General features: G+C 32.0%; 1 protein-coding gene across 1 annotated transcript; it reads right to left on the reverse strand.

Moving 5' to 3' along the window:
- Nucleotides 1-7911: 7911 nt before the first annotated feature.
- Nucleotides 7912-9234, reverse strand: LOC145095788 (uncharacterized). The gene has a single exon (XM_079033616.1). It carries the CDS (start codon nucleotides 9232-9234, stop codon nucleotides 7912-7914), a length of 1323 nt encoding a protein of 440 aa, XP_078889742.1.
- Between the last annotated feature and the right edge of the window lie 2259 nt (nucleotides 9235-11493).

Below are 11493 nucleotides of genomic sequence, written 5' to 3' on the forward strand. Positions count from 1 at the left end.
AATTCATCATCCCAATCTCCTCTGAGATGAAGTCTTTCCACGTGTCCAGTGACAGGGTCACACTGGATTCTTCCCCACCTGCAACAGTCATTGCCAACCCATGATGACAACATTCCAAAGTCATCTTGGACGCTCTCTTTGAACTTCAGAAGAGCAAATCGCTCTTGCTCAGGGCAAATTACACTCGTATTATTAAAACCCAAACATGTATAAGTGGTTGCACACAAAAAAATACTTATGAAAATGAGATGGAGCCTGAAACCCCATTGATTCCCCATTATCAACCGGAATTCAGTTTAGTTTAGAAAAAAAGAAGGATGTGAAAAGATGGGTTGTTATGATGAAGTGATGGGTTCTGATGGGAAAGAAAGCAGTTGATTTTATAAAATCAGAAATGAAGATAAGCTATTAGTATCATGGAAGACTTTGAAGTAAACTCAAAGGTCGTGGAAGACTTTGGAAATTGAAATAAATGCACAATTTTGTATCGACATATTATTTTTCTCTTAGGGTGGGATGCTGCATGATATTGTCTCACTGATTGATCATTTGGTTGACAAAAGTATATGAAGAGTTATTACAAAAAACCCTAATTTAATCGATTTCAAAGAAATTTATTGTTATTGTGCGACCTGGTCCAGGTTTTATTTATTCAACATAATTGAATTAATGTGGAACGATTAATTTTAGTAGGATCAGACAAGGCCTACCAAAAATGACCTCGAGTAGTAGCCACATCCATCAACGAATTTTCCAAGGAGTGAAGGGGAAAAATATACAATGTTAAATAATCATTCTGAAAAATATGTTTTATAATAAATTTTAATGATTATGATTAATATTAAATCTTTTTAAAAGCTACAACATTTGTTAAAATACAAAACAAGTGAAGCAGGAAGCTGAAAAATATACAATGTTACAATTGATTAGAGTAGCAACACCTCAATTGAGCTTCTTTTAATTTGGCCTATGAAATTGAGAAAAGCTATCAATTAAAAGTAGATTGTTATAGCTGTAACCATCCACTTTAACCGCTGCAATCCAACCCTTAACTATATGCATTTGCCGATGAGAAATTAAATAACCTCCTACATTTATTCCTACTTATCTTTCTAAATCATGTAAAATAATAAAAAGTGTCTTAAAATGTTATTAATTTTATTAAAATGTGACACTTTCCACCATTTCACACTACACCAAACTCACACGCACGAGAAGAAATATCACCAAAACTCACATCATGAAAACCCACGAAGAGGAATCCTACACAACAACACAAACAGCTATAAGTTCACACACTCATGAAAATAAATCTCACCCAAACTACACCAGCAATTGATATTAGTAACTGCATCTGAATCAGGGCATCAGATGGGCCATAAAATATAAATTGCAGGCAAGGTACAGTACAAAGTCAGCCCATAACACGCATTTTACTCGCACATATTCATGTCTCCATTCTCTAAAGAATATCATAGTTTTATCTTGAGTCTGAATATCTTGTGTTCTTAGTTTAGAATGAGAGTAGGATAGTTTGAGTGTTGTAGTTAGGATTTGTTGTAATCTTGAGTGGTTGAGAGCTGTTGTGACTTTTGTGTTGTAAGTATCATTCAAACCAACTGATTCTTAGAATAAAAAAAATTGTTGATGTTGTCAATTTTCTGTGTGTTTGTAATGGTATTAGAGTGAGGTTCTTCTCGTATCCATTAAATATTCTAATCACCACAAGAAAACAGAGTATTATGGACGCCGCTTTTAGCGACGACTAGACATTTACACCCCGTTCCTGAGTTCAACTTAATGAGAAAAAAGATGGTGAAAGTGAGAAGAAATTAAAAGATTTGGTGTTCCCGAGTTTCATTAAGCGAGGGAAATGAAAGGAATCGGAAGAATCATTTTCCCTCCTAACTTTCCTTCCGATTTGGAATGATTTGGAGAGAAAGAACTAAATCTTAAATTTTGCTTCTACTTTTCTCCAACTCGGGAACACAAAAGAGAAATTTATGTTCATTTCATTTCTCTTCTTTTCTCTCTTTACTTTCTTTTCTCTTCTTTTATTTTTCTCTGTTTCAACTCAGGAACTAGGCGTTAGCAACGACACCAAACAAGCCACGCTTGGTGTTGCCGCTAAAAGACAATGTCGTTGCTAAAGGTATGGCCGGAGATCCGTCGGAGACGCGCCAATTTCAATCTTAGCCATTGGTTTGAAACATGATCCAACAGATAGGGTTCGTTCCTGTGGAAGGCAATAGCGACGACAATTTTAGCGGTGAAATGTCGTCGCTATTGGTGTCCATCCGTGTGACCCACATTGAACGAAATCTTGGTCATACGATTCTTACACGATCCAACGGTCACTAATCTCCAGAAAAGGTGCATTTTGTCGCCGCTAATACGCTCTAGGGTGCCGCTAAAGGGTTACCCCTTTTGTTCAACTTCCTCGTACCAGACGATGGTTCTCTCCGGCGACGATTTGCGACATCACTGTAACTTCCAATGACGCCACTGCTCTCCACCCTACTCAGATCGTCGACTGCCACCACCGATTAACCTCCCTCGCCGACTGCCACCGCCGTTGCCGACTGCCACCTCCGCTTGCCGACCGTCACCTTCGGTTATGACCTGCTACCACCAGCCGCATTCATTTTCTCTGCCCATTTCTCTTTCTCTTCTTTTCTGACCATCGGTTACGGGCACAATCATAATTGTTTTTTTAATTTTTTTTTTCTGTTTTTAAGGTTCCGGGAAGGACACCTCATCACTACCGATTGCAACTATGTTTTTCCGGCGAGCACATGTTAGTTTTCTTTTTCACTTCTGAATGTGTGTTGTATGTATGTTGATATGTTAATCATTGTATGTATTGTTGAATCTATATGTAAAATTGATGTATATATGTGAAACTATTGAATGTAGACGAAAACATAAACTCTGTAGTTCCCTGGTAGAAATCAAAATCAATATCTCCTTCTACTTCTAGCCACGATATTTGTTTAAGGTATGAAATTGTATGAAACCTTCAATAAAGCAACAATAAGGAATAAATTAAAAACCTTAACAATGATGTTGCTTATGAGAAACTGTTGAATGTATATGTAAAAATATGTGTATTGTTTAATGTATATGTAAAATTTATCCTAAACAACCCGTTGTTGATCCCATAAAAGTCCACTATGAATCTATGATGTGCCTTATGTTGGTTAAACATTTTTGATATGTTTACCAGGTTTAGTATGCCTAAACAAATAAAATAAAATCAATAATTAATGGTAAAGTTGTATTTAAAAGAAAACAAAATTGGTTATACTTTTTCTTTTCCTTCTAAAAATGGCATAATAAAATGAATATCGTCAAATATTTCTAAAAATATTATAGTTATTATTCAATAATACAACCATAATAAAATAATTTTATTATTAATAAATTAGTTATTGAAATATTAATTTATAATGATATTAGTTACCCAAAATACATTAAGCGTACGTAATTACATATAGTTTCATGAACCATCTTAATATAAAATCACTAATCTATCAATTATATATGAAATTTGAACTCAAAAAAGTAAAAACAAATAAACAATCTTATTTTAAAAACAAAAATACTTAAATAAAAAAATTTAGATTAAATGAGTTGAATGCATCGAAAATCACTTTAAGTGTTTTTCTAAAAATGACATAACAAAATGAATATTATCAAATATTTCCAAGAATATGATAGTTATCATTCAATAATACAACCATAATAAACTAATTATATTATTTATAGATTAGTTATTGAAATATTAATTTATAATGATAATGATATTACATACCCAAATATATTAAGCGTATGTATTTACATATAGTTTCATGAATCCCCTTATATAAAATCACTAATCTACCTATTATATATGAAAATTTTAACTCAAAAAAGTAAAGACAAATAAACAATATGATTATGAAAAAAAAAACTTAATTAAAAAATTTGATTAAAAGACTTTAACGCATCGAAAATCACTTTAAGTGGATTGACAGAGTTTGAGACCTTGCAATCTAATCAAATATATTATTATTTTACCATTACAAATTTTATGATTATTATAATCCGACAATTAGTTAACTAAAAAAAATAGTCAACATTACAACATATAACAATCCAAGCCGTTACTTAATCCATCATATCTATTAACTTTATCACTTCAATATATATATATATATATATATATATATATATATATATATATATATATATATATATATATATATATACAAAAAAAGAAAAACAAAAACAAAACAAAAAAATACAAATACAATATCCAGATTATAATTAAACAGAAAACACATCAAACAACTTCTTTTTTATATGTTAAAAAAATCAATGATAAAAAATGAAATATATAAACCATTGTTTGAAGTTCAACGATAATACTTACATAATTTATAGCAATAATCCACAACTAATCCATTTGTTGTCAATTTTTTGTTGTTTTGAATATTGATTTGGAATAGGAAAAAAAGATGATAATATATATATATATATATATATATATATATATATATATATATATATATATATATATATATATATATATATATATATATATATATATATACTATAATTGTTTAAAGTAAAATGTTAATACAAAACAAAAACAAAAAACATATGAAGGTAAATCTACTAAGTTGTAATCTAATAACTTAATTATTTAAAGTACAATGTTATAATAATAAAGTTTAGTTTTTTTAGTTTAACTATCTTCGTTTATTTTCCTTTTAAATCATCAAGAGCCTTGTAATACCTATCTGTCTAAAATTGATTTAGAAAACAAAGGAGGATGGCATAGGGTCTCATTCCCGTGTTCTCATTCAAACTTAATTCCCTTTTTTCCAATTTCGATCGCTCTCCACAAGTTCTTTTTCAACTTAAGTCCAATATTTACCAAACACCCCCTGACTTCTAAAAATCTTTACAAACCAATCCGAAAATTATACTTAACCCCCAATATTCAAAAGTTATGACATTTAACTCTCAAAACCAATTTCTTTGCTGAATTATTATGGGTTTAGGGCTTCGATAAAATATAATTTACATATCGGGGTTTAGGGTTAATTATTTACTTAAATATTTTATTTATTTATTATTTTTTTTTTTTTACTTCAAACAGAATGTTACATATGGCTTTGGGTTAGGGTTTGGTATCAAAGAAAACAAAGGAGGAGGGCAGCGGTTCTCATTAATTCGTGTGTTCTCATTCAAACTTAATTCCCTTTTTTCCAATTTCGGTCGCTCTCCATAAAATCTTTTCAACTTAAGTCCAATATTTACCAAACACCCTGACTTCTAAAAATCTTTACAAACCAATCCATAAATTACACTTAACCCCCAATATTCAAAAGTTATGACATTTAACTCCCAAAACCAATTTTTGCTAAATTTTTATGGATTTAGGGCTTCGATAAAATATAATTTACATATCGGGGACCTATTTTATTTATTTATTTGTATTTTTTTTTTTTTTACTTCAAACAGAATGTTACATATGGCGTTAGTTGACTATTTGTAATTTTATACCTTGTTATATGCTTAGACACATCTTGTAAAGAGCCTGAAGAGGAACAATGCCAAGCAGTAAAACATGAATTGCGTTTGAAGGTATATTTATATATTCACTAGGTTCTCTAATGTAATAATGTATATAATATTTACTTCATTAAAAATCAAATGTGCTTAAAATGGCTTTATTTATTTTGATTTTTGTAGGTCAAAACGTGGTTCAAGGTGAAAAAATTACTTTTATGTTGTTGTTTATTTGGTAAAATCATCAATTCTTAAATGTTTAGTATTATATTAAATTATTAATACTTAGAAACTTTTACATTAAAATCATATTTTGTAATTGATATCCTTTTTGTATGCACAAAACGACGTGCAAAGCAACTCTCTGCAAATGGCTTTTATTGATTGTAGAGAAAAAGGTAAATGGGTAAGAAATTCTTATACGTAGTGTATATTTTTATAGCAAGTTTTGGCAGGTGGATATTGAATTGAATTGCAAATTGTAGAGAGAGATAGAGGAGGTTTTGAAGAAACAACTTGAGTTAGAAAGGGAAATTGAAGAGTTGAACGGGAAGTTATAGGTTATGAAGCATTTGGGGGATGAAGATGATGTTGTTCACGAGAAAATCAAGGAGATGAACAATGAACTTGAAGCAAAATCGGAAGAAATGGAGAACATGGAGAATTTGACTCAACTAGGGACTTTGGGCATCCATTTTCCGACAAGGCAGGAACGGAAGCTTATCTAGGAGTGATTTATAATTACTTATTATTTAAGTTTAAAAAAGTTTCTATTAGATTTTTCTGAGTTTAGTGTTTCTTATTACATTTTTTCGCATAGAAGTTGTTTAGAATTACCTATTATTTATATATGTTTAAAAATGTTTCTATTAGATTTTTCGGAGCTTTGTGAGTTTGTATTATATTTATGTGCATTTAATATAGAAGAATGTGGATTTTTATGTAATTATCTTATAAGAAATAAATTTATATTTATCAACGGCTTAGCGGCGGAAATCCGTCACAAAATAGTCGTATATTCCGTCGGTAACCTGTTGAAACCCCGTTCTGTCGGTAATCTGTTACTATTTACCAACAGAAATGTCTGTTGCTAAAATTTGTCGTATCCGTCGGAAAGCCGTTACAAAAAATTAGCAACAAGAATATACCAATGTATTTTCGTCTGTTACAATTCCGTCGGTAAAGCCCATTAGTGACGGATTACGGACAATTTTTGCCATCGGTAATGCCCTTTTTTATAGTAGTGGAAGGAAGCAGATTAGGAGAACAAACTCTTAATGTTTATATTTATATATTACTAGTTGTGAGATCCATGTATTTACATGGGTTAAATTAAAAAAAATTAAATATAAAAGTCAAAATATTTGAGAACTTTGAATTTATAAGAAAATAAGAAAAAAATAATGAATTAATATAATTGAAATGTTTTTTTATCTTTTAAATTTAAACAAATTTAAATAAATAAACAAAAGAAACTAATAAGCTTTAATTTGGGAATTTTAAAATTAAAAGGTAAGTTCATTAATGAAATTGATATCAATTTGTTACTACATTTGTTGTAATTATTACATTAAAATATTATTTGGAATTTAATAAATTAGAAAATCTCATAAAATGACACGTGGAAAAAATTAATTCAAAATAACCATAAAATGACATTTGACAAATTAAATGATAGTATGACATGTGGCAAAAAAGCCTTCATTAATTAGAGTAGATGCCATATAACAACAAAAATGATGGAGATGAAGTAGAGCAACTATAGTCATTCTTGATATTTGGCTGTTTATGCAAATTGTAACAAGACCTATTAATTGCTTCCAAAATATGTGATTATTTTCGAAAAGACCATATATAGCTTGATACAAATTTCCAAATGCATACAAATAGAAAGTAACAAAGAAGAAAGAATACAATGATAAAAATGGAAAGAAACAAAAAAACCAGAGCATAAAAAGAAGAAGAACCAAAATATGAGTTTTTTCATACAAATAAACAAAGTGACCTCATGATTAAATTTCAGGTGTCCCAAGTGTTCAAAGTAGAAGCAAAATGGCAACAGAGACCAATACCATTACAGATTCAAACTAACCTAATCTAATCAAACAACTTGTTCTTGTATAAATATCAAATTGAATGTCGGAGAGGAGGGTATTTCAAGTTAAATTGATTTTGTGAATTACAAGGGAATTAAATTCCATATTAATCTGATATAGGAACTTGATCTTATATAAATATCAAATCAAATAAAAATTTCAAAATACATACTTTTAAACAACCCTTTATACAAATATAGAATCCAAACAGTAATACTTATAACATATATTCATAATTACTTGCATTTTACATTATCTATAAGGCTTCTCTTCCTCTCTTAATCTTGGCAACTCTTACCACAACATCAACATATATCTTGTTCATGGTTTCCTCAGAAAACATGAAAAGCTTCTGTCTCCACTGCTTCTTGAACAACAAAACGCCAATAACACCCGAAAACCCTATTGCAAAACCAAATATTATATCTAGGTACAAACATACCTTCGTCGGCCCATCAGGCGTTTCATCTTTCTTCTCATGCGTTGTTGGGTCTTCATGGCTTGAGTAATTCTTTGGCAATGGAGCTCCACATAGATCTTTGTTGCCAATATATATTGACAGATCATCAAGGGTCTGCAATTGATTTCCTGTTGGAATTTCTCCAAACAAGTTGTTGTGTGACAAATTCAAGCGGCTCAAAAAGTTTAAAGAGGCCATGCTTGGAGGGATTATCCCAGTCAACTCATTTTTTGAGAAGTCCAAAGATTCTAACTTCGTCATGTTTCCAATGCTTTCGGGAATGAGCCCACTTAGATGATTATTAGACAATTTGAGACCCATCAACATAGAAAGCGCAGTTAGCTCGACCGGTATCCCTCCGACAAGATTATTGCTTGAATGATCCATGTTGAACATTATTTGCCATGCTGTTGTATATTCGCGATCAACACCTTTCACGACTTGATTCACATTCTCATACTCAGCATCCACAAAGGTAAGACTCCCATCTAAGCTACGGTATACCATGGCACTCAACCGTCCTAGACAATAAGGGATGATTCCTGTTAAGTTTTTGAATGCAACATCCAAAATTTGAAGTTCTGAAACATTGCACACAGATCGAGGAATTCCACCGGTGAAGTTATTTCCGCGTAACCTTAAAACCATCAAATATGGAAGTTTTTCTCCGATCCTTTCTGGTATATTCCCAAAAAATTTATCATCACCAAAATCTAAGACCATTAGGCCTTTTAAATTCCCCCATTCTCCAGGAAGTTCACCTCTAAACATATTGTCATTCAGTTTTAACCCAAGCAACGATGAAGAAAAAAGAACTATGGATTTTGGAATGACACCAGACTTCTTATTTGAGCTAAATTTCATGCCCTGCAACATTTGCAGATTCGCAAGACACTTGGGAATTTTTTTTTCAGTTAACCTATTTTTGGAAAGATCCAGAAGGAATAAATCTGTCCTTCGGCACAGTGACCTTGGAATCGACCCATTAAAAAGGTTATCTTGCAGAAATAATCCTGGGTAAAATCCATATCCAAACACATCAAATTTCCCAATATTAGGAAGGTTTGTCAAAGGACCGATGAGTTTGTTTTGAGAGAGATCTAAGAACTTGAAGGGCATCTTGCGCAGCCATGTGGGCAGAGGTCCTGAAATCGAAGCATTTGACAAGGTCAACTCCACAAGCGTCCTTTGATTCGGAAGCCACTACGGGGATTCACTTCCTATATTGCAAGAACTAAAACTAACCAATTGGAATGGAGGTATCCACCCGTGTGAAACTTTGAAAGTAAACCTGGTGTTAGAAAAATGGGCTTTAGAAATTACTCATTCTAGAAAATTGTTAGAGATATCAAGACATTGGAGTTTTGGAAGTTGTGAAATTGACACCGGAATAGTTCCATTTAATCTATTTGAAGTCAGCGAAATGGATTGTAATGAAACAAGTCTTCCTAGAGATTCTGGAATTGGACCGTTTAACTGGTTATGAGATAGATTTAATACTTGATTTTAAATTTTTTTTCCCGAATAACACACATGCAGGTCAACACATAGAATAGTGTGTATGTGAGTGTGATTGATTTTCTTGGTTTCTTTGCTTTGCAAATCAGGCCTATGAGATTTGTATCGACATGAGGTAAAATTCATTTGTATGCATAACAGGTAAGAGCTAATTTACAATAGCTGCAAATTATAGTAATGTGTAAATAAATTTACATAAATTATACATTTAGCAAAGGAATGAACAAAGTATAATTCAAAAAATATTATTTTTTTCATCCAAACAGAACGTACATCACTTTTTTTTTTTTTTTTATTATAAAATGTTATATTTTATAGCAAAGTGCTTTCAATATACATTGCTATAATTGGTAAAAATTGACTTTTTTTTTCAGAAAAAAGAACCTGTACTACTGCATATATTGGAAACCATAATATTGTTTTTTTATAATGTGCTAAAATTTATATCAATTTGCTATGAAACTACATTGCTATAACTGGTGAAAATTGATTTTTTTTCAAAAAAATACAACAGAACCTGTAATACTGCATACATTGAAACACTTTAAAAATTCTGCATAAATGGGAAACCATTATGTTGTTTTTTTAATAAAGTGCTACAATTTATATCAATGTGATTTAAAACTACATAGCTAAAATTGGTAAAAAAAAAGATTTCTTTTAAAAAAAAAGACAATAAAACCCTGCACTACTGCATAGATTGTAACACTTCAAAAATTTTGGCATTTGTTAACCGTCATGATGGTTTTTCCAGAAGAATAAAAATGAGGAGTAAGATATCAAAAAATCAATGGTGACACAGAACAGGAGGATAAAGCTTTTCTTTTGATTGATTTTTCATATATCGATTACAACTAGAGAGACAAAATAAAAAAGCTAAACAATCACAAAAAAAGGAAAGAAGATAATTGATTGACCAATATTTAAGGAGGGAATATATGGACGAAAATAGAGTATCCCATACTCCCCCTCAAGATGGAGCATGGAGATCGCGAATGCCCATCTTGTTTAGAAGAGAACGAAGTTGTTGCGTGCTGAGAACCTTAGTCAGAAGGTCTGCCAGTTGAAGTTTGCTTTCAATTGGTTGTGGTTCGATGTCTCTAGTCTCTACACGTTCACGAACAAAGAAACAGTCCATTTCGACATGTTTTGTTCGTTCATGATAAACGGGATTGTTAGCTATGTGACGGGCTGCTTGATTGTCACAAAACAAGGATGTTGGTGTTGTGAGTTGAACTTGCATATCTTTGAGTAACCATCTCACCCACAAGACTTCACTAACAGTGGAAGCCATCGCTCTATATTCTGCCTCTGCCGAAGACGCGACTGTTTTTTTGTTTTCCAAGAGATGGGGCCGCCACCGAATAGAAGAAGGTACCCTGTTCTGGACCGTCTTGTGAAAGGACACCCAAGCCAGTCTGAGTCACAGTAAGCAGTCAAATTTAAAGGCCCTTCGCAGGGAAGAAGAATCCCTTGACCCGGTGTTCCTTTTAAGTATCTTAGGACCCTATTTGCAGCTTCCAAATGGTTTTGACGAGGGTCCGAGACAAATTGACTGAGAACATTCATGACATATGTGACATCAGGTCGGGTAGCTTGTAGGTACAACAATCTTCCCACAAGTCTTCGATATTGGGTAGCATCCACTCGAGCTCGTTCTTCTCCTTTGTCTAGTTTGGTTCCTTGCTCGAAAGGGAAAGCACTTGGCCGACAACCCAACATTCCGGTATCCTTTAAGATGTCCAAGATGTATTTTCGTTGACTCAAAACTAAGCCATCACTCGTTTTTGCAACCTCAATCCCAAGAAAATATTTCAGGGGTCCAAGGTTCTTGATACTGAGTTCATTGTCAAGTTGTTG

Source organism: Lactuca serriola, chromosome 3, assembly GCF_051521515.1.
Source record: "Lactuca serriola cultivar US96UC23 chromosome 3, Lser_US96UC23_V15, whole genome shotgun sequence".
Lineage (NCBI taxonomy): Eukaryota > Viridiplantae > Streptophyta > Magnoliopsida > Asterales > Asteraceae > Lactuca > Lactuca serriola.

Bases quoted from the DNA above. Each gene is read 5' to 3' on its own strand.
- LOC145095788 (XM_079033616.1), bottom strand. From the start codon at position 9,234: ATGCCCTTCAAGTTCTTAGATCTCTCTCAAAACAAACTCATCGGTCCT.